This window comes from Medicago sativa, chromosome 6 (assembly GCF_051527215.1).
Source record: "Medicago sativa cultivar Bolivia chromosome 6, Bolivia_mono, whole genome shotgun sequence".
Taxonomy (NCBI): domain Eukaryota; kingdom Viridiplantae; phylum Streptophyta; class Magnoliopsida; order Fabales; family Fabaceae; genus Medicago; species Medicago sativa.
The window spans coordinates 35,463,330-35,487,602 of record NC_140754.1 but is presented as its reverse complement, the minus strand read 5'-3'; the positions used below and the strand labels follow the sequence as shown (position 1 = coordinate 35,487,602).

General features: G+C 35.0%; 1 protein-coding gene and 1 pseudogene across 1 annotated transcript; both read left to right on the top strand.

Annotated features, from left to right (window-relative positions):
• Nucleotides 1-12,212: 12,212 nt before the first annotated feature.
• On the top strand, nt 12,213-14,774 carry LOC146914791 (heat stress transcription factor A-5-like). Its single transcript, XM_085716184.1, has 2 exons — nt 12,213-12,495; nt 13,828-14,774. Exons 1-2 carry the CDS (start codon nt 12,253-12,255, stop codon nt 14,485-14,487), a joined length of 903 nt encoding a protein of 300 aa, XP_085572310.1. The 5' UTR covers nt 12,213-12,252; the 3' UTR covers nt 14,488-14,774.
• A 1,332-nt stretch (nt 14,775-16,106) lies between these two features.
• LOC146914790 (heat stress transcription factor A-5 pseudogene) lies at nt 16,107-16,968 on the top strand (annotated as a pseudogene).
• Nucleotides 16,969-24,273: the final 7,305 nt, after the last annotated feature.

The window sequence follows — 24,273 nt, the reverse complement described above, 5'->3', positions numbered from 1 at the left end:
TTCTTGTTTGTATTTCCTCGGTCAAGTGGCAAGTTCGATCCAAAGAACAGCTTGTACCCGTTTCTTGTTTGTATTTCCTCGGTCAAGTGGCAAGTTTGATCCAAAGAACAGCTTGTACCCGTGTCTTGTTTGCATTTCCTCGGTCAAGTGGCAAGTTCGATCCAAAGAACAGCTTGTACCCGTTTCTTGTTTGTATTTCCTCGGTCAAGTGGCAAGTTCGATCCAAAGAACAGCTTGTACCCGTTTCTTGTTTGTATCTCCTCGGTCAAGTGGCAAGTTCGATCCAAAGAACAGCTTGTACCCGTCTCTTGTTTGTATCTCTCGGTCAAGTGGCAAGTTCGATCCAAAGAACAGCTTGTACCTGTCTATTTGTTGCCCGTTCTTTCTACCTTGATGTCTATAAATCCCTTGGTGGTGTGACACAGCCCGTAGATTCCGGTTTGATTGTCCTGTATTCATAAATGAAATGTTGCATGGCATTCATGTGTTTTTTTTGAAAATCTGAAAGTGTATTTTTATGTCCAAAAGCAGTGCAAATGTTAATATTTAAGTATCTTCGTCCCGTCAACTCAAAGACTTCGTCTCTTGACTCTCCGGACAAAGAAACTTAAATAGGGGCAGCTGTTATACCCTAATTTTGGACCTAAAAATACCAACTCAATTCTTCTTTTCTTGCATTATAAGTCATTTGATATGTCTCTGATCAATTGCATCTTTCTCTGCATTTTATTTCAATGTTATTTGCAAAATTCACATAAAAGGGTATTTTAGTCATTTCCTGCATTTAACTCATTTTTATCCTTGAAAATTGTTTGAGTCTTTTAAATTGGTTTGTATAAGTCCTTGTTTCAATCTCATGTCAAAATTCATTTCAGAAAATATTCAGTTGAATCATTTTGTAGTCAGTTTAGCCCCTAGGGGCATTTTAGTCATTTCCCATGTTAAAATTTCTTTCAGTCTTTGAAAAATTGTTTGAGTCTTTTCATTTGGTTAGAATAAGTCTTTGTTTCATTTTATGTCAAAATCCATTTTTAAAATTGCATTTGAAGTCATTTTGAGTCAGTTTTGCCCCTAGGGGCATTTTAGTCTTTTCATGTGTTAAAACCCTGTTTAAATTCTAAAAATTGTCTCTGAGTCTTGTATAAGTTCTTGCTTTAATTTCCTGTTAAAAATCCATTTTAAAATTTCATCTGAGTCATTTTAGTCGTTTTAAGCCCCTAGGGGCATTTTGGTCATTTCACATAATATTTCTGTTTCATTTTAATTTGCTTTGTTGTTTTTAATCGTCTCGCTTTACGTTAATTTTCAATTTACTTTTTCAATTCAATTTTAGTTTTAATTTTCATTTCGGTCCTTGTACTTTTGTTATTTACATTTTAATCCCTTTTTAGTTTGTTAGAATCCAAGTGCCATGTGTCCAAATGCTATTGGTCCTTAAGAGTTTGTTACAAGTCCAAGTACACATGGCATTGTCTCATTGGTCCAAGCTTACCACATCACCTATATAAGTCAAAGTTGGTCAATTTTCAACACACCAATCATTATCACACTTTTCACAAAATTCACCAAAAAGTCACAAAATAATTTTTCTTTTCTTCCCTCTTTCTCCTCTTCTCTCACGTGACAAAAAAACACCACCACCATAACTAACTCTTTTTCTCATCCTCCATAACCACCACTTTTCTCACCTCTAACTAACTCCACCACCACTCCTCCTCCCTAACTAACTCATCTTCAACCATAACAAACTCATTCACCACCTCTAACCACCACAAAACCACCACAACAACCTTGAATCCTCCATAACCAAACCTTCATCATAACCTTCAACTAACAACAATCATCATCATCATAATCCATCACCAACACATCCATTTTCGTTTTCTTTTACCACACAAACATTCAAACACAAAGCAAAAGCCAGAATTGAATTTGAAGCAAGGAAAGAAGAAGGAAGAACAGAATCAAGAACAAAGGAAAACGATTCGCGCAGAACTTCGAATTGAAAGCTCCAAGAGGTATCGCTGCTCCTCTTCATTTCTTTTGATTTGTTCGCAAATCTGTTCGTGTTAGATTTAGGTTGTTCTTGATTTAATTTTGAGAAGCCTGCTCGAATTCGAATAGAGAAATAAAAACCGGTTCCGAAATTGCAAGATTCGTTTAGATCGGAGCGTTTTGAGACTCGCCGGAACCTGCACTTCTCGCCGGAGAAGATGAAGTTTCCGGCGAGTTGATGAATTTTCCGGCGATGTTCATATATTTTCCGGTGAGGTAGGTGAGGGAGATGAAGATTATGATGTGTTCTTGATATTGTTTTCAAAAAAATTTGAGAGAGAAGAGAGGGAGTTCACGTGTGTTGTGGTTTAAGAGAGAAGAAGAATTTGCTTTGGTGTGTTTAAAACAAGCTTCACGTACTGTATGTGAAGAAAATCATTGTTATTACTTCTCTTTTTAAAACCGGTTCAAGTAACCCATGGGTCTAACCGACCCACCCCCATTCCTTAGGCCCATATACTTGCCTTTTGTGTGGTTTCTTTGCAGTTTTATTGTTTGCACCCCCCTTGTATCTGCTGCTTTTGTTAATTTTCGCTATTTGCACCCCTGTCCATTTAATCTTTTCATGAAAAATCCTAAAAATTTTCCTATGCATTCTTGGACTTTCATTTGATGTTTATATGTATCAAATTTTGATAAAAAAATGTGTGGCATTTTCTTGATTAATTGTTTGCTCTTTGTTGAAAATTATGAAGTTTCGTGTGTTCTCGTGTCCAAAGAACCTTTAAAAATTTCCAAAAAAATTCATGGGTAGTTCTTGATAATTTTGTGGTGTTTTGTGATGATTTTTCATATTAAAGATTGGTAAAAATAATGGGGCTAATTTTTTACTATTTTGCGATATTTTGTGCTAAAAATGAATGAAAATTTGCTTGATTTCAATTCCAATTTCTTGATGAACATTTGTGACCTATGCCACTTGCTTTCATGGAGTTTTAGCCACTGTTTGTGTTTGATATTGCTGCATAATTGTGAATCTTGATAGGTTACTTAGTTTACAAGTCACTTATGTAAATAAATAATGTAAATGTGCTTAGGTTTGCTTCTAAAATGTCAAGTTAGTCATGTTGCCTAAATTCCCATTCCAAAATTTGATTCTAAACCTTTAAAAGTGTATTGGAATGTGAGAATTATAGGTCACATGAACCTTGCACTTTATGAACAAATTTTAGTCATGTTTGCACTCATTTTGCCTTTATTTTGGTTTGTTTTCCATCCTTTATGTTATAGTGTCTTTCTTCCTTTATTTCTTTTGATATTGCCTTATGCTACTAACCATTTCATTTCATGTCTCATATTCATCATAAGCATCCACACTTCATCTTCCTCTCCATCTTATTTCTTGCACTTTAAATTTCAATTCCATACAAAAATTAGAATGTAAATACTTAGGAGTTTTTGTACTTTACTTTTATGCAAATTTAATTTCTTGGCAAAGAGGCCATAGAATGTATCTAGGGTATGATGTAAAGGACAATGGACTCTAATAATGTACACCGACACAAGCACCGACACATGCACACACACCACTTTAGGTATATAGCTAGAATATGCATGTTTAGATGTATGTTTAGGATTGTATGTTTAGATGTATGTTAGGCTTTAAACTTAGAAAAATCAATTTCCAAAAAATGTGAACAACATCACTCAAACCTTTTTCCTAATAAACCTTGGGATCAAAATCCCATTGAATTTTCCTTTTCATTTTCTTAATCAAAATCTTAAAGAACTTTAATCATACTTAGACCATATTTTGCAAATAACTAATTCCACCTCACAATTTCATAAATCTCATGCCCTTGAGGCCTCTCAATCTCCATTCTTCAAAATTCATTTTCAAACTTAAAATCAACCAACAAAAACAAAAACATTTTTGGAAGAGAACTACGATGGATTTGATCCCTTAATCGGGTACGTAGGCAAGGAACAAAATTCCTTCAATTCAACTAAAATAAAAATCCAAAAACATTATTCTCCCTCCAATTCTTCATTTAGTAACTCTTAGGTGTAAATATCATTTCAAAATAGCATTTAAAAACAAAGCGCGCGCGTAGAAATTAAAGATGGTTCCTATAGGATACTATAGTCGTTATGGGTGCCTAACACCTTCCCGTAGCGAAAACAACTCCCGGACCTCGATTCTCAAGGGTTTTGCTTACTTTTTCCCTTCCCAAGAAAAAATAAGATATCACCGGTTTAAAAGGTTCAAACGTAATCAATGTTTGACACCCGAAAACCAAGATAAAACAACAAATTATATACAAATGCTCAAAACAATACAAATTGTCGTGATTCTTAAAATATCTAAACGCCAGTCCCCGGCAACGGCGCCATTTTGATGTAGTATTTTTCTATCAATCAAAAGTAAGAATTTTTGTGTATATCGTCTCCACAGGGACTAGCGCGATATTCAAGCCATTCAACAATCAATATTGATCTAAGTGTATGGATTTAAAATGTGTGTTTGTGTAAACTATATAAACTATTTGACATAAAATAAATAGAGAAGAGATAGGACCATTACGCTTAGGGTCAGAGACACTCAACCAAGCGTAACAACTGCAATTTCTCGATCGATTAACAGATTCTAGCTTTATAACCAATATTATCACAATCATTTCTACAATATCCTTCGTGTCCAAAGCGATACCGTTATTTCTAAGTTATCGTTTAAACATTCGTGTCCAAATCCCTTAAGAGATAACAAAGTCGATCAGATAACTTAATCGACCGTGTCCAGCCTGATTAAGTATCCGAAAGCATTAAGTTCTTGATTAAAAGCGATTATCAAAGATTTACAAACTTGTCAAGAGTGATATAACTTAAGATAGATTGTTATTCTAGTTCTAGATTCAAGAGTTCGTGTCCAAATCATCTTGAATCTCTTTGAAAGCATTAAACACAAGAATAACAACAATATTGAATCATTAAGCTAGAACCTTATACATTAAAAGATCAAAAGATTACATAATAGCTTGTTTGATTACCTCAATACTACAAGAGTAGATAATAGCTACACATAGACATGTAAACTATGCAAAGGATGAAGGAAAGATGAAAATTCCATATCAAGATCCTTCGTGTCCAAAGCGATCTTGAGTTGAATCTACTCCTAAACCACTTGCTTTGTGTTTCTCTAGAAATGGCAAACCAAAATTCTCCCAAAATGATGTTGCTGCCGCCTCTGTTCCATGGATGCAAAACGTGAAGCTCTTGTGCGGCTCTCCCTAAAACGTGATATTGCTCTCTGTATGTACAGTACCAAAAAAATTCCTTCTCCTTTGGTGTGTGCGGCCCCTTATAAAGATATGTAACCTCCTTTTTAAGTGACCTAGTTCATTCTTTCTTCCTTTCTCTCGGGTCACCAATGTCCAATGGGTTTAAGGCCCATTTGTTATTCTTCTCAATTACCAAGCTTGCTGCACGTGTGTTTCTTGTAAAAATAATTATGCTATTGTAATTTTGCCATTACACTACAAAGTGTCACACCTTCCTTATTTCATCTAACCATTGACCACAATAATACACTATTTGACTCAATGAATATGAAAATGACAATTTATTTAAAATGACTTTAAATTAAGATACTAAACTAATAAAATAGAATTGAAACTTAACTAAAAAGACTATAAAAATGTGATATGACAGAGTGTCATCATCTATATTGTTTAAGTATATGTTGAGTCGAAGTATCTGCAGCTATGTGAAGTCTAGAAATGTCTCATTTTAAGTGTATAAATATGTAAACAATGTCATTTTGGGATTCTGGTTGATGGAAATAGGTTTATGGACATGATTCAAAGTTTGGAAATGTTTAAAATACAGAGGAAACTCTGCCGAAATTTCAGTGACTATTTTTTTTTAGAAAAATCCGAATTGGAAACTTTATAATTATAGTTTGTCAGGTCGAAACAATAGGCTTGCCGGGCTAGAATGTTCTAGTTCGTGCGCCGGTCACGAGTAGTGCATTTGGGTCGTGACAAAGTTTTTCAAATATTAACCTAACAATTCTTGACTTAAAATTTCATATCATTAATTATACATTTCAATATGTGCGTATATACCACATTATCTCTTCGTTGTGGCGAACGGTAATTATTTCATTTTGTTACTATGAGCCGTACCTCATATGCTACATTATCTCTTCGTTGTAGCAAACGGAGTTTTCACATTCGTTACTATGAGCCGTACCTCATAGGCTACATTATCTCTTCGTTGTAGCAAACGGAGTTTTCACATTCGTTACTATGAGCCGTACCTCATAGGCTACATTATCCCTTCGTTGTAGCAAATAGAGTTTTCACAATTTTATTATTATTTTTTTTTCTTTCTTTCTTTTTTTCTTTTTCGAGCATGTTACTCATTTCAATTTTTCTGCGATTTTCTATAATTCCCTGTGAGCATGTTACTCATAGGCTCCATTTCAAATTTTCTTTCAAATCATTTCTATAAGTATATAAACATCAATCGCCTTGCTAATTTCCCTCCAACATTTATACTATCATAAACATACTTTATTAACATAAAAGAGATTTTATAATAAACAAGTAAGGGTGCCTAATCAAGAAATAATCATTTTAACTATCTTATATTTATTCTACTGGATCCATCCTTTTGTGATATTACTATTTGTTGACCATCAAAATTCATTTGTTATAAATTAACAAGCTTCTTCCCAATGAAAACCCCAACAAGTTGTTACAATAACATTTGCAAAGTTCGTCTTCATATAGACACTACAATATTAGCTACTAATGTAACCAAGTCACGTTCATCGACTTGAACGTCGATACCTCCATCATCTGCTTTAAATCGACCACGAGTACGACCTAAACAACGACCACTTAGACTAGGGTCTTAAGGTTAGGCAGTAGACCTAGAACGTACTAATTTCCCTTCTAGTGTTGTGTGGCATCCTCACCAAATGAAAGAAAATCGACCAAAAATAGGACGAGACGACAAGCAAAGTGAGACAATTCAAAGACCCAAAAGTAATCATAAGATTGAACAACAAGTGACACTACCATAAAATGCAAATAAATTTTTGCAAGTAAATGGTGCCGCGGTTCACAACTTACTAGCAAGAATCTATTTTCATTCTATGTCTGCAGCTATTAGGACCTGCACGGGCTCTGATACCAACTTTGTCACGACCCAAATGCACTAATCGTGACCGGCGCACGAACTAAAACATTCTAGCCCTGCAAGCCTATTGTTTCGACCTGACAAACTATAATTATAAAGTTTCCAATTCGGATTTTTCTAAAAAAAAAATATTCACTGAAATTTCGGCAGAGTTTCCTCTGTATTTTCAACATTTCCAAGCTTTGAATACTGTCAATAAACCTATTTCCATCAACCAGAATCCCAAAATGACATTGTTTACATATTTATACACTTAAAATGAGACATTTCTAGACTTCACATAGCTGCAGATACTTCGACTCAACATATACATAAACAATATAGACATCTATCAAAGAAGCCTACCAAAAGAGTGACACCGCTGAACTTAGGAGAATGTTGATCTGAGAATGTTAAATGTGAGGTTTAGGAGTAAAGTATAATTGTACCACCCTTGCTTGGGAATGCATACCTTGCACAAATATTCAAATCAACCTTACATTTTATTGAGTCTTTCATATATATACAAGTATCTTGAATGTGTTCTCTATTATGATGCTAAGTTGCTTGATATTGGCAGGTGGTGCTCAAGAATAACATTAGAGTTATGGATGCCTATAAAAAATGGAGAGTTAAGCATTCCAACCATTTAAGAATATGCAGTTCGTGGTTCCAGCTGTTATTTATTTCTTGATGGAGTTAGTTTCTTGTGTTAATGTAATATCGTACTATGATAGGCTAAGTCTTGTTTTATTATAGTCTAGTCTATACCGTTGGTATTGAAGTATAATACATAAATGTATATTTTGTTGTGTATGATTTTAATAGACATTTAGACGTAAAATCATATTTTGACAGGTTTCATTTTTTTTATTTGGTACAATGTGAAATAGAGACCGATTTAGTATCTATTTTTTTATAGCTAATAAATTCAGTCACAAACTCTGTCACCAAAATTGGTGACAAAACCAGTCTCTAATATAAGTCACTAGTTCGGCCGCTAAATTCAGTCACCAAACCGGTCTCAAATTTCGGGAGCTCTAAATCGGTCTCAAATTACGTCTCTAGTTTCAGTTGCAATTTCAGTCACTGAATACCAGTCGCTTTTTCGGTCACCATGGATCAGCGACCAGCATATTAGCGCCTCTTATATTTGGTCTCTATTTCGGTCACAAACACTGTTAGTGACCGATTTTTATGATGTAGTGACCGAATATTCGGTCTCTAAAAGGCAGATTTCTTGTAGTGAGGCTTTTTCAGTCAAGATCAGTTATGGTAGGGCTCCTACAATTAAGGAGGTCATTTGGCAACCACCAGTTTTCAACTGGATCAAATGTAATGTGGATGGAGCATCAGAGGGCAATCCTGGTCCAGCTTCTTGTGGAGGGTTTTATAGAGACAAGAATGGAGCATTTATGGGAGCGTTTGCTTACAACCTGGGAATTTCAAACTCTCTATTTGCTGAATTGAATGGTGCAATGTATGCTATTGAGCTAGCATGTCAAAAAGTTGGAACAATTTGTGGCTAGAAACTGATTCAACTTTGGTCACCTTAGCCTTCAAGTCATCTGATATAGTTCCTTGGCAACTGAAAAATAGATGGTTAAACCGTATTGACATGATCTCTTCCATGTCTTTCTTTGTTACTCACATATATAAAGAGGGCAATCACTGTGCTGATCAATTGGCAAACATAGGTCTTTTTTTGAACACTTCATTCTGGTGGGATCACTTACCACATCAAATTAGGGAGGCTTGCACTAGAAATAGGTTAGGCTTACCCTATTTTAGATTTAAATGATCTTTTGTATTTTCTTAGGAGGGTTTTGGTTTGTTTTGTCCCCCCTCCTCTTCTCTTGTATCTTTTCTTTGGTTATAGTATATTTCAGGGGCTTGCTTCTCATGCAAGTTTCCTTTGTTTAAAAAAAAAATAAAAAAATTTTGTTGAAAGAAGGATATAAATCATAGATTGTGATTGGTTAAATAGTTTTTTACGGTCTATGTATGTCAAAATTGTTGATAAGAATTTAACTCACCTACATATGTAGTGCGAGAACATTTTTTTTGCAATAAAACAAAACGACATTCATTCATTCATATTGATTGAGCATATTGTTCAACATCACTGAAAGCATAAATGATGAATTTACAAACAAACTCGCAACATCGAAGTCAACTTCTAAACTCACATAAACTATTTTCTATAAAAAAAAAAATATATTTACATTTACATATATACAAAGTATGATAAATAAACTCATTTCAAAATTTACTAGATCTATCTATCCATTTACAATGTACACATTTAATATTGAATATTTTTTTTGACAAGAATAAAAAATTATTTTAAACAATCATAAATAAAGAAGTAAACTGGGCAAAATCACATGTAACTTTTAAATTGATGGTTTTTTTTTTTTTAAAAAGAAGGATAGAAATGATAGATTGTGATTTGTTAAATAATTTCTTATAGTCAATTATGTTGAGTTTGTTGATAAGAATTCAACTTACCCACAACTTTCGATGTCATGCGAGAATATTTTTTTTTTTTTTTATAAAACAAAACAATATTCACTCGTTCATATTGATAGAATATATTATTCAACATTTTTTAAAACGTAAATGATGAATTTGCGAACAAACTCATAACATCAATTTTTTTATGAACACAACATTAAAGTTAATAACATACATCGACAAAATGCATATTAATAGTCCCGTGAGCATAGCTCAGTTGGTAGGACAATGCATTGTTATATGGGGGGGCCGGAGTTCGTACCCCGGACTCCCCACTTATTCACCTTATAAGGTGAATTCTAGCCACTAGGCTACCTGACAAAAAAAAATGCATATTAATAATAATACGACAAAATTATAGTGATTCAAATACACATGTCTTCACACCTTTGGTGGATGTCTCATGCCATTCTTACATAAACTATTTTCCATAAAAAAAATATTTACATATATACGAAGTATGAAAATCAAACTCACTTCCAAATTTGCTAGATCTATTTTTTTTAAGGAAAATTCACTATATCTATCTATATTATCCATTTACAATGTACAAATTTATTGATTTGGTTGCTCCTTTAAATATCAATGACAATGACAATTTTTATAACATGTAAATTATTAAACCAAATAACATGGCATAACATGGCATACCAAATAAAAGACGTAATAAAGATGTAATAAAGTAGTTTTGACATTTGAGGATGAGTTCAGGTATGAATTCGGAGTATCTATATATATATCCTCGTTACTTGTTCCGTACTCGTCAAATTTGGGGTGGGTTTATTGCCATGCCTATGTGTCATATATGTCTTTAATTTTGTATAATAATTTTTGGGTTAATATGGTTTTGGTATATATACACTAATTTTTCGTTTTAGTCTCCCAAAATTTTTTGTTAGACTTTTAGTCCCTCAAATGTTTTCCATCACCACTTTTGGTCCATACTTTTTAGTCAACTCATGTCTATTCTTCATATTTTTTAATGAAATTTTCCAGAAATGTGTAGAATATTATGATAATATCTTCCAAAAAATGGAATTTTTTTTAACAAAACAACAACAACAACAACCAAGCCTTATCCCACTAAGTGGGGTCGGCTACATGGATCAAATGACGCCATAGTGTTCTATCAAATATGAATTAAATATGAATATTTCATGTTTTTGGTGCTTAAAAATTCATATTTAATTCATGTTTTGTTAAAAAAAAAATCCATTTTTTTCGGAGAGAATGCCATAATATTCTACCCATCTATAAAAAATTCATTAAAAAATATGAAGGTTACACATGAATGACTAAAAAGTAGGGACCAAAAGTGGTGATGATAATTTCTTGAGGAATTAAAAGTAACAAAAATTTAGAGTGACTTAAATGATAAGTTGATATATTTATAGGGACCAAAAACATAATTAACCCATATTTTTTACAAAAATAAAAAGTTATTTTAAACATTCACCGGTACAAAATTGAACAGCGCAAAATCACATTTAACTTGTTAACTATCATTGTCTCCTGCAAAAAATTTATAGTTTGACTTAAAAATTTAAAATACACTTTATTAATATTAATAATTAATAAATATTAATATCACATGTACATTTTATATAGTCATAATTATTTTCAACGTCCTTTTAATATTAATAATTAATAAATATTAATATCACATGTACATTTTATATAGTCATAATTATTTTCAACGTCCTTTTCAAAAACAAAAAAAAAGTATTTTCTAAGTCATTTAAAATGATATATTTTTTTTTTAAAGAAGGATAAAAATGATAGGTTGTGATTGGTTAAATAGTTGATAAGAATTTAACTAACCTACATCTGTAGTGCAAGAAGATTTGTTTTCAACAAAACAAAACGATATTCATTCATTCGTATTGATAGAGTATATTATTAAACATCACTGAAAAACATAAATGATGAATTTACGAACAAACTCACAAGATCGAAGTTAATAGTATAAAACAATAAAATACCTGCAAATAATAATATGATAAAATTAAAGGGATCAGAATACACATGTCTCAGAGTCTTTTGTGGATGTCAAGTGCCAAACTCACATTACTAACATAAACTATTTTCTTCCTTCGAAAAAAAAAACATAAACTATTTTCTCTAAAAAAAATGTATTTACATTTACGTATATACAAAGTATGAGAATTAAACTCATTTCCAAATTTACTAGATCTATCTATATTATCCATTTACAATGTACACATTTAATATTGAATATTTTTTTTTTGACAAGAATAAAAAATTATTTTAAACATTCACAAATACAGAAGTAAACTCTGCAAAATGACATGAAACTTTCTGGTTATCATGGTTACATTCACAAATTTATACTAATAATTAAGAATTTAAAATATATTTTACTAATATCATCATTAATACTATATAATACTAATAATTAATAAATAATAAAATAATCCTGAGTTATTTATTTTTGTCTGGCAGATGTATATATATGCTAATAGCAAACACCAACAAAGACCAGCCTAAGCAAGAAAGAGCTTCAAGTCAAAACATCTCTCTCTTAATTGTTACAAAATGAATTCTGCACCACAATCATCATCAGCCACTGCTGCCGACGGAAGCAGAGAAGGTATGGCACCGTTTCTTCAGAAGACGTATGACATGGTAGATGATCCCACCACAGATGAGATCGTTTCTTGGAGCTCTGATAACAAAAGCTTCATCGTTTGGAACCCTCCTGAATTCTCTCGCGTTCTTCTCCCAACCTATTTCAAACACAGCAATTTCTCCAGCTTCATCCGTCAGCTCAATACCTATGTAAGTCAATTCATGCTATAAGCTTCTTTTGATTATTTCATTGTTACTTTGTATGATCAATTAGTTATTGTCTTTCACTGTGTTTTTGCTTGATTGTTTGTTGTATTTGTATGATTTGGTTTCATTGTGTCTTCATCGAAATTCAATTAGTGGATATTGATTATAATGATGATCATGATCATTAAGAGATTGATGAAAAAAATGATTAGTAAGATAAGAATTAGGTACAACTTTAGATTTGGATAATTTCATTGAGTTTAGTTGGAGATACAAAATGTTGAGACATGAGAATGTTGAAAGATGGATGAGATATTATAGTCTTGTATGGCACTTTTATTCTATGAAACATAAAACACAGACACCAAACACGACACAAACAATGAAACGCAAACACCGACAATGACATAATTTAGTATAATCATATGTGTCGGTGTCGGACACCGACGCCAGGACGCACCTAATCCGAGGAGTGTCCTTGCTTCGTAGGTCTTAATTTTCGGTGTGCGTGTGTGAATTGGTGGGTGATTTAGGACTCTAAATGCCCTCAAGAAAAACGATCAAGAATATTTCTGCAGCATCTGGATCTTGGTAATGATGATACATCGAATCATGAATAAAACCATCAATTTAGTCTCTGAATATCACACTATTTCCGGTTTAGTTCCTGAACTATATAAATATGATAAGTAGTTCCTGAAGTATATGAAATACGTCAATTTAATCTTTGAAGTATACTGAAATTCGTCAATTTTGTCTCTAACATCTTAATTGTTGTGACTAAATTTATGAGTTTCATATACTTTAGAGACTATTTATCATGTTTCTATAGGGTAGGGACTAAATTTGAGATAGGATTTACCCAAAATTTCCCATGTTAGTCATGATGTGTCTGCCATAGTTATACAAATATTACCTTATTTTCAAATCTTTCACATGGCAAACCTATGGGTGTTTTGGAACCCTAAATGTTAAATTTTCCCATTAAGTGCATACCAACACCCTGATTTTTATTGTTTAATCCTACTTCTCTTCTACATCGTAGACATCTCAAGCATCTAGGTTTTCATTTATTGAACTTGTTGAAATTGATATCTAAGTCTTAGATATGATTGAAAAATAGAAATCATGCACTTATGGCAATGAGTAAAAACTAAGGCCCACCACCAGATTTGCTTCCTGAAGTTTTTATGTGTGTAATGAAGAATATTCTTGTAAAGATTTAATGGTAAATCGTTCAAATAAGTTTGCAGTTCTTATGGCTTTAATGATAAATAATTGATTATGAAGTATGTTTTAATTTGTTATGGTTTATTTATGTGTGCTTTTTATTAGGGATTTCGGAAAGCAGATCCTGATCGTTGGGAGTTTGCCAATGAAAAATTTATAAAAGATCAAAAACATCTTCTGACGGATATACACCGCAAGAAACCTATCCACAGTCATAGTCATCCTCCGGGTTCTGCTGTAGATCCAGAAAGGGCAGCATTGGAGAAAGAAATAGAGAAGCTGTTGCGCGAGAAAAATGCCCTTCAATCCAAACTCCTAAGCTATAATTATCTTGATACAGAAAAGCTTCAGCTGGAAGATTTTCAGCGGCGATTGGATGGCATGGAGAAGAAGCAGACAAATTTGCAAAACTTCTTTGAGAAAGCTCTTCAGGATTCTTTTATTGTTGAACTACTTTCCCGCAAAATCGAATCCATGGATTTGGAAACTTATAATAAGAATAGGCGATTGTCTCAGGTTGATCACATGCAGCCTGTTGCCGAAGGTAGCTTGGTCGACCTTCCTAGCAATGTTTTCTCTCAGAATCTTTCTGAAGGAGAACTGACAGGAATACAGACAAGAACTGACCCCGTTGATCCAAAGGAGGCTTCAGGTAACGTCCAAGTCGAAGCAGCTGCTCGGCAAGGAGTGAATGATGTGTTTTGGGAACAATTCCTTACCGAAAGTCCATGCTGTTCAGACAATGAAGAGGAAATGTTCAACTAAAATATGTTTGACTTTTTAGACTGAAACATGCATTGCGAATTAGCTGTCTGGTAGTGTTGTAGACGTTTAAGCTTTTAATGGTTTTCACCGGTATTAAGACTTAAAAGTGACTATGCAGTTTTGAATATATACTCCTATATATTCAAGTTTTGAATGGTTTTCATAGGTATTGTGAACTTCAAAAGTCTTCGACTATGCGGTTTTTATTTCATGTTTGCTCGGATAGCTATGCAGTTGTTGGCCGGTTGCTTTAGGTCTAAACAAATTTGATTTTGATGTTTTAGTTATGTTTGTTTGAAAGCTTCTTTCAAAAGTACTCCCTCCGTCCCTTAATGTAACCACCCATTTGATTTTATTTTTGTCCCTAAATGTAACCCCCTTTTCAAATTACTAGATGCATTTATTACTTTTTTCCTAAACATACCCCTAATTAATACTACTAATTTGTCTTGAAATATGAATAGTCAAATTTAATACACATACAAACAAAGGACAATTTGGTAATATTAATACACAAAACAGACACATTAATTACACTGACAACTTTTCTTAAGAAATGTGAAAAATGCAAAGGGGGGTTACATTAAGGGACGGAGGGAGTATTTTTTGTTAAACACTGAATTTTATGCTGGAAATTTGTAAATTAAATAACAATTTTGATTAGCTTTTGAAAAACAAATTTAATACAAAAGAGAGAGAGAACTTTTTTGATATTTAGAGTTTTTTTTAACTTGAATGCTTTTTAAACAATAGTTTTTTTTTAAGAAAGAAAAAAATGATTTTATAAGCTTAAGAATCAAGCTTATAAAACATCATGGACATCAAACTCACAAATTTAGCAACAAAACACACAATCCTTTACTACTTCTATAAATTTATTTCTTAAAATTTCTAATACCATTTCCCAATTGCCAAACCTTATCACCTATGAAGCACGGACACTCCTCGGATTAGGCGTGTCCTAGAGTCGGACACGTGTGCGACACCGACACGACACCGACTCTTGTAATTACACTGAATTATGTGATGTTTCCGGTGTCAATGTCTGTATCCGTGCTTCTTAGCTTATCACTAATACACTGTATCCATCTTAGGACTTTGCCTGCTGCCACACTCTTGAATCTATAATCAAGCGTCAGCCCCATTGTTATGCACCACCATCAGTATTCACTTTGACATGAATTCTTTTCTCTACAAAATCACTTTAGCATGCCAAACCATGACTACCCACAATCATTTTTTTTTCTAGATAAATACTTGTCAAACCTCCTCCTTCGTAAGTTCTTAAAAAATTTGACTTAAAATATGCCGAGACTTCACTTCAAAAAACATCACCTTGATGAAAGGGGCCCAAAATTAGATCCTAAATGAGATCTATTTGTAGAATAAATTCAAATATGCAGTAGAACCCAAAGAAAATATATTCAAAATTATCAAGCAACAAAAATTTGAAATTTTGAAGTGGTGGAGAGCTAAAAACAGAAACACTAAAATCTTACCCAATGCATTGCTCCGTTTTCTTTTCCAAGTCTACAAATAACAACAGAAAAAACAAACCACAGATCAAATAAAGTGAATCTACATAGAGAAAACTGTAATAAAAATTAGTCATGAGAATTATGTGTGCTTTTTATTAGGGATTTCGGAAAGCAGATCCTGATCGTTGGGAGTTTGCCAATGAAAAATTTATAAAAGATCAAAAACATCTTCTGACGGATATACACCGCAAGAAACCTATCCACAGTCATAGTCATCCTCCGGGTTCTGCTGTAGATCCAGAAAGGGCAGCATTGGAGAAAGAAATAGAGAAGCTGTTGCGCGAGAAAAATGCCCTTCAATCCAAACTCCTAAGCTATAATTATCTTGATACAGAAAAGCTTCAGCTGGAAGATTTTCAGCGGCGATTGGATGGCATGGAGAAGAAGCAGACAAATTTGCAAAACTTCTTTGAGAAAGCTCTTCAGGATTCTTTTATTGTTGAACTACTTTCCCGCAAAATCGAATCCATGGATTTGGAAACTTATAATAAGAATAGGCGATTGTCTCAGGTTGATCACATGCAGCCTGTTGCCGAAGGTAGCTTGGTCGACCTTCCTAGCAATGTTTTCTCTCAGAATCTTTCTGAAGGAGAACTGACAGGAATACAGACAAGAACTGACCCCGTTGATCCAAAGGAGGCTTCAGGTAACGTCCAAGTCGAAGCAGCTGCTCGGCAAGGAGTGAATGATGTGTTTTGGGAACAATTCCTTACCGAAAGTCCATGCTGTTCAGACAATGAAGAGGAAATGTTCAACTAAAATATGTTTGACTTTTTAGACTGAAACATGCATTGCGAATTAGCTGTCTGGTAGTGTTGTAGACGTTTAAGCTTTTAATGGTTTTCACCGGTATTAAGACTTAAAAGTGACTATGCAATTTTGAATATATACTCCTATATATTCAAGTTTTGAATGGTTTTCATAGGTATTGTGAACTTAAAAAGTCTTCGACTGTGTGGTTTTTATTTCATGTTTGCTCGGATAGCTATGCAGTTGTTGGCCGGTTGCTTTAGGTCTAAACAAATTTGATTTTGATAAACACTGAATTTTATGCTGGAAATTTGTAAATTAAATAACAATTTTGATTAGCTTTTGAAAAACAAATTTAACACAAAAGAGAGAGAGAAACTCTTTTGATATTTAGAGATTTTTTTTAACTTGAATGCTTTTTAAACAATTGTTTTTTTTTTTTAAGAAAGAAAAAAATGATTTTATAAGCTTAAGAATCAAGCTTATAAAACATCATGGACATCGAACTCTCAAATTTAGCAACAACACACACAATCCTTTACGAGTTCTATAAATTTATTTCTTAGAATTTCTAATACCACTTCCCAATTGCCAAACCTTATCACCTATGAAGCACGAACACTCCTCGGATTAGGAGTGTCCTGGTCGTGTCCGACACCGGCACGACACCAACTCTTGTAATTACACTGAATTATGTTATGTTTCCGGTGTCAATGTCCGTAACCGTGTTTCGTAGCTTATCACTAATACACTGTATCCATCTTAGGACTTTGCCTGCTGCCACACTCTTGGATCTATAATCAAGCTCCAGTATCAAACTCCAGCCCCATTGTTATGCACCACCATCTGTATTCACTTTGACATGAATTTTTTTCTCTAAAAAATCACTTTAGCATGCTAAACCATGACTACCCACAATCATGTCACAACGAACAAAACCTCTCTACTGAGGGGATATAATGCGCATCCAAATCAAGGTTAACCTGCCCGCCAAAATTTACGTAACAATTTTAAACTGAAAATTCGCCAAAGCAATAGGCCTAAAGTCCCCCATAGAAGAAGCACCCGGGACCTTAGGGATCAGCACCCCCGTGTAAAAAAAATTCCTGCACCGAGCTCACCACATCCGCAGACACAATGTCCCAAAAATGCTGGTAAAAAAATCCCCCAAATCCGTCGGGCCCCGAAGCCCCGTCCACATTCATATCAGAAACCGCATCCTTTATTTCCTCAAACAATGGCGTGGCTGCTAACATTGCATTATCATCCTCTGTAACCAAAGATGGAATAACAGTCGCAACGAAAGCATTATTAGCATAATTATTATTACCACCAAAAATAATTTAGAAATAAGAAACCACATGCTCCTCTATAAGCCTAGGCTCTGTAATTCGATCATTCCCATCTTGAATCAAAGTGATAACTTTAAGTAATGATTTTACTCTAGCCATTCGGTGAAAATAGGCGGTATTCCTATCCCCAAAAATAAAACTTTGATTCCTTGCCTTCTCACGCCAAAATTGATCCTGACAGTTCATGGCCTTTGTTAAAGTTAATTGACCCTGTAACTCTAACATATGTATGTCCGCATCCAAACCAGAGGAGTCAATCAGAGCTTGAATGCGGGATACCTCGTCAGCAGCAAGTTGCACATGCCTTTGAACATCACCGAAGACTGATTTGTTCCACACCCGAAAGGCATCTTTAAGACGGCGAAGCTTTGTCTGTAAACGATGCATCCCGGAGCCAATGAATTTTTGTTTCCACCTATTCACCACAAGGGGGCGGCACTCCTCATGATATGTCCAACTTTTAAAAAATTTGAACGAAGATGTTCTTCTAGTTAAGCATAAAGTCATACGAATCAACAGAGGATGGTAGTCTGAGCGGGTCCTCATGAGGGAGTAATAATAGGCTCATATACCACAATAGTGGGTATAGCCACAATATCTATAACATTTGTAAGTGGCATGCTGAAAGAATTTTGAGAAACATCAAGAATGCGGTTTACCGTGGGTACCGGGGGAGGTGAGCAGTTCGTGACAATATGCTCCAAGTGCTGCGTTGTATCTCCTTTAATGGTGATGAACCCCAAGTTTAGATGCTCAGATTGTACATCCACATTGGCCGAGGGTGATTGCTCCTCCACCACAATAATTTTGTGATTCAATGCCTCTTGTGGAATATCTTGATGCTGAATCGGAATGGCGTGTCCGTTTCAGTAATTACTGGATCAGCGTTCTTTGGTGGTGCTTCAAAAGCAAGAGAGGAACCTATACCCGAAGGATTGTCTTTTGTAGGTACTGGAGATTGCTTTGGTGTTGGTGCTGGTTTTTTCCCTTGAACAATTTTTTCTTTGTGCACAATATTATCCTTCTTGGGATATAGCCACCTACGTGTGGAAATGTCATGGCCTATGTATGACAATGTGTACAGTAATCTGGAAGCCACTTATAAGCCACCTCAACCTATAACGGATACCATTCTCTCTCAACCGTGATCTTATTAAAGATTTGTCTTGAAAAGTCCATGTCGACAAGTATGTGTGCATAGTGCCCGTAGGTGCGATTGGTAGTCGCACTGTCATTAAGGAGTGGGGTGCCCAAAGCACTAGAATTTTCCCGAAGCGTCCTATCCATCCAATACTCTTTAGGTAATTCCAAAAGTAGAATTCATACTTGTGCATGAGTATTACGTTGCTTGTGCATATTAAAATCTTTTTGCCATTCAAACAAATGTAAAACACTTGGTTTCAAATTAATAGTCCCCATCGCCCATGTCATGCGCTTATCCTCTTCTGATGAAAAAAGAACTCATAGTAACCTCTTGCTAAGGACGTCATTGACCATGCCCCTTTTGTTTTCCATTGGTTCTGTAGCTTAGAATAAATGTCTTTTGTGGTATAGGGTTTGTCGCCCTTATTTAGAACCAGACAACCACGAGGGTTTCGTTTGCAGAAGTCCATACCTTTCTCATAAAAGTCTTATGTAATATGGATGCTTACGGTATTTCCGCGGATCAAAGGTTGTGGAAAATTATCATTGCTTGCCAAGGTTGTTGTCGCGGCAGTTAGTGCTTGAGCAAAAGAGACTTTCTGCACTGGTTTGGGAGGAGGAGGAACTGTCGCCGCTGATGAGGCATTATTCACAACGGTCCTTCCCACTGGTGCGTCCAGCTTAGCCTGCAAATCATAAGGCCATGGCCAAGCTGAACGAAGGAACAGACAGAACACGCGATCAGAATTCTGAAAACTAAACGTAGGGTTCGAATTTGAGGAAGTATCGTGTAACATCCCACTCGTCAGCTAATGGAATACTACCAGTCAAACGTGTCAAAGGACAAATGTTCATGGAAAGCGAGTATGACGGAGAATATTTATCAAATGATATCAGTTAAGCATGGGTTTAAGTATCAGTGTCAAGTTAAAACACGATTAAGGCGAAGGGCAAAATGGTAAAAAGCCACGAGGGCTATTTAAGGCCACAAGGGCCATTTTTCCTTCATTTTCACTTCACTTTCTCTCTCTAGGTTTCCAGGAAAAGAATTTTCTCCTCCTTCTCTCTAAGATGTCGCCCCAATCTCCCCCTCTAACCCACTAATCTTTCCAAGTTTTATGCAATTTGGTGAACAAACATGGATCATAGAAGCTTCATGAGCAAGAAACATCAAGAAGAAGAGGATTTAGTGTGATTTGAGGAACTTGGAGTTAGGGTTTGATCTTTGGGAAGCTTGGAACTTGAAGCAATCACAAGAATCATGTTAGGTGAGTTCTTAGATAGAACCCACCTTTGGGATTATGTGTTTAATTTTGCAAGGAAAACATGAATTATGTTAAGTTTAGAAAAATATGATTTTTGTACCCTTGCCATTGATCTTGTTATGCTCATGTTAAAATTGCCATGAAAGATGTTTTATAATGATATATGAGTTGCTGGATGTTCATAGTGCATTGCAGGATCGAATTGGACAAGTGTTGGGTCAAAATTGCAAAATTTGCTCCACAAACCCGAAGAAACTCGATATTAGCAAAATTCTCCAGGATCAAAGTCGCTAATAGCTAAAAAAAATTGCTATTAGCTAAACTCTCTGACTTTGCCAAATTTTCTTTTTGGCTAGTTGGTTCATCTTGGGGCCGGTGGTGCAATCTGAAGCCTTTCTTTCATAAGTTTACAACTTTATAACCCCAAAACAACATCTAAGCAATGCACATAACATCAAATGATCCTTGAATTGAAAATCATGGCAATCTTAGCATGTACGGCATGGATGGCACAAGAGAGTTTAAGCCGATTTACTCGGGTAGCAAAGAATTAAGAAAGGGAATGAATGTAGAGCCTCGACATAGTTTGTCGAGAACTAGAATGATAGCATGAATCCCTAAGTATGACAAGTATATGAATAAGAATGGCTATGTATGTTAAGACGCGAAGTGGTTAGTGTATCCTCTTCGCACATGAACAAGAATGGCTATGTAAGCATGTTAAGCCGTGAATTGATAAGTTAATCTCTTCATATATGATTAAGAATGATTAAGTAAGTTGTTTACCACTAATCGGGTAGATAATGAACCCGTGGTAAATGAGCAAGCATGTATAGGTTTAACCTTTCATGAATGTATAAGACCAAGACTATAATGAATGATGTAGGTGCCATGTCTCTTGTTATCCACGCAAGTTTGGGATCTCAAGGGGTTCTCTCCATGGGAACGGGATAAGCTCCGCAAGGGGGACCTGCATGTCACTGAGTAAGCAAGATGTAGGTGTCGTGGGAACGGGATAAGCTCCGCAAGGGGGGCCCACACATCACTGAGGGAGTCCAATGTACCTTAGCTAAGTTTTCATTGGTTATGTATGGGATTGTACTTGGGGTTACTCCACCCCGGGCTCTCCATAAGATTAATCAAGATAATGATTGTTTGTTCAACGCTAACCTAATGAATGAATGCATGAATATGACTATGTATGACACGATATGACCATATTTTTGATATGATGCTAAACATGTATAGGTTATGCATTAGAGCAAGTTATGAATGTTATACCGATGACGTTTTAGGATTCCCCGAACGTCCGGTTTAGGATCATGTCATGAATATGTTATGTTTAGGCCTCGGTGCGTTTGGCATACCTTGGCATAGCGGTCTTAGGATCCCTTGACCGCCATGACACGTATGATGTAAGTAAGACCTATGACAAGTTAAGATGAACCTATGACGGATCTAGTATGCACGACCGTCTAGGTAAGCATGACCACACACGTATAATCAACCGTCAAGTTGTATTATAGATACGTGGTGACCATAGGTTTCCCCCAAGGTTACCTATAGCCTAGGATTAGGTAGAACTCACTGAGACATTATGTCTCATCCCAATCCTTATTTGTTTCAGATAAACAGGTGGGTATTGCAAGCTCGTAGCCGGATGGATAATCAGCAAGTGCTCGTTCGTAACCGCTGCAGGATGTTTTACAGATTCATGGATGTATCACTATGTTTTGGTTATAAAGTTTTGTATTAGTAAATGTACGAACGTGATTTGTTGTATATATATTATTCATTCGGAGACATTATGTTGTAAATTTTAATGTATCCAGTACTAAAGATAATGCACATGCTAAATTTTCTAGATACGTTTAGTATGGGTGTTACATTTGGTATCAGAGCCTGGTTGATTCAGATCGTGCCATGGGTCATTAAGTTACAACTAAGGTAGTGGGACCATTGGGTTCCGGGTAAATGTTCAAATTGTTGTTGTTAGATGAGCCTGATCAACTTAATTTAACACTCGACGGTTAGGACAGATGCATGAGAGCTGAATAGGACCCCGGAGAAATGTAGTATGTGACGAAGATGAACTGAGAAGTGTGAACTTGGAGCAAGTGGAAGTAGGAATCTAATCGTGCCAGAAGGTGGCCGGTGAGCTAAGCAGACGAAGTTTAATTCCTCTGGGAACACGAGGCAATGATAAGAATAAGATGGAATGCTTCAGTAGCGTTGGGTGAGTGTCGATGAAATCGGTAAGCTCTCAGGGATAGTAGTAGGTGTATGGTTCTGACGTTCGGAATGTTGCGTGAGGCAGCAGAGTAACGAGATAAGTTATTCGTAGCAGAAGAAGTTAAGGTGTTATTATGTTAAGCGTTAGAACGACTAAGACATTAGTTCCAATGTACCGTGAATTGTATCTATTGATGTTAATGCTTGCCATGCAAATGTTATGGATTGTTTCATGATGTTAGGAGTGATCAATGTGCATCGTTTACTAGTGAAATAAGATTTTTATGTAAGAAACATCTTCTGGAATCATTGAACCGAAGAAACTCTCTAATAGCCAAAATTTCGCTAATAGCGAAATTGTTCCAGTAGCATTTCGCTAATAGCCAACCTGGGGGCGAAATTTCAATTTTTTGAAAAGCTTTCAGTTCGTCTCTAGGGTCCGCAGTGGCTATTGGGGGTTGTCTTAACAATCTTTTACGCAATAAAAACCCTTTACAACATCAAGTATCGAATTCACATTACATCCTAGGATTTCCAAAGGAAAAGGCATGGACAACCATTAACAGAATCGATTCGGTTTAAGGTAACTTCAGAAGTTAATGTGTCAAGAGTTCAGATGGAGCTTGGACCAAGAGTTTAGAGGTGCCGGCATATGGAATGGACATTATGGACGTGAAGACATGAGGTAAGAAGTTAAAGTTGTGAAGAGTTATGTGAAATCACAAGATTTATTGATTTACATAAACTATTTTCTATAAAAAAATAAATAAATATATTTACATTTACATACAAAGTATGATAATTAAACTCATTTCTAAATTTACTAGATCTATCTATATTATCCATTTACAATGTACACATTTAATATTGAATATTTTTTTGACAAGAATAAAAAATTATTTTAAACATTCATAAATACAGAAGTAAACTGTGCAAAATCACATGTAACTTTCCAATTGATATTTTTTTTTAAAGAAGGATAGAAATGATAGATTGTGATTTGTTAAATAATTTCTTATAGTCAATTATGTCGAGTTCGTTGATAAGAATTTAACTCACTCACAACATTCGATGTCATGCGAGATTTTTTTTTTTATAAAACAAAACAATATTCGCTCGTTCATATTGATAGAATATATTATTCAACATTTTTTAAAACGTAAATTATGAATTTGCGAACAAACTCATAACATCAATTTTTTTATGAACACAAGATTAAAGTTAATAACATACATCGACAAAATGCATATTAATAATCTCGTGAGCATAGCTCAGTTGGTAGGACAATGCATTGTTATATGCAGCGGCCGGGGTTCGAACCCCAGACTCCCCACTTATTCACCTTATAAGGTGAATTCTAGCCACTAGGCTACCTGACCAAAATATTCTAGCCCCTAGGCTACCTGATCGTACCTGATCAGAAGATGACTATCGGTGCTTTGAATGCGGTGGTTGCTACGGTGGTAGAATGTGTTGGAAAGCTTCTTGGAGGGGATGGGGGGTGTG

Bases quoted from the DNA above. Each gene is read 5' to 3' on its own strand.
- LOC146914791 (XM_085716184.1), top strand. From the start codon at position 12,253: ATGAATTCTGCACCACAATCATCATCAGCCACTGCTGCCGACGGAAGC. The intron at 12,496-13,827 runs GTAAGTCAATTC...GCTTTTTATTAG, and splicing joins TCCGTCAGCTCAATACCTAT to GGATTTCGGAAAGCAGATCC.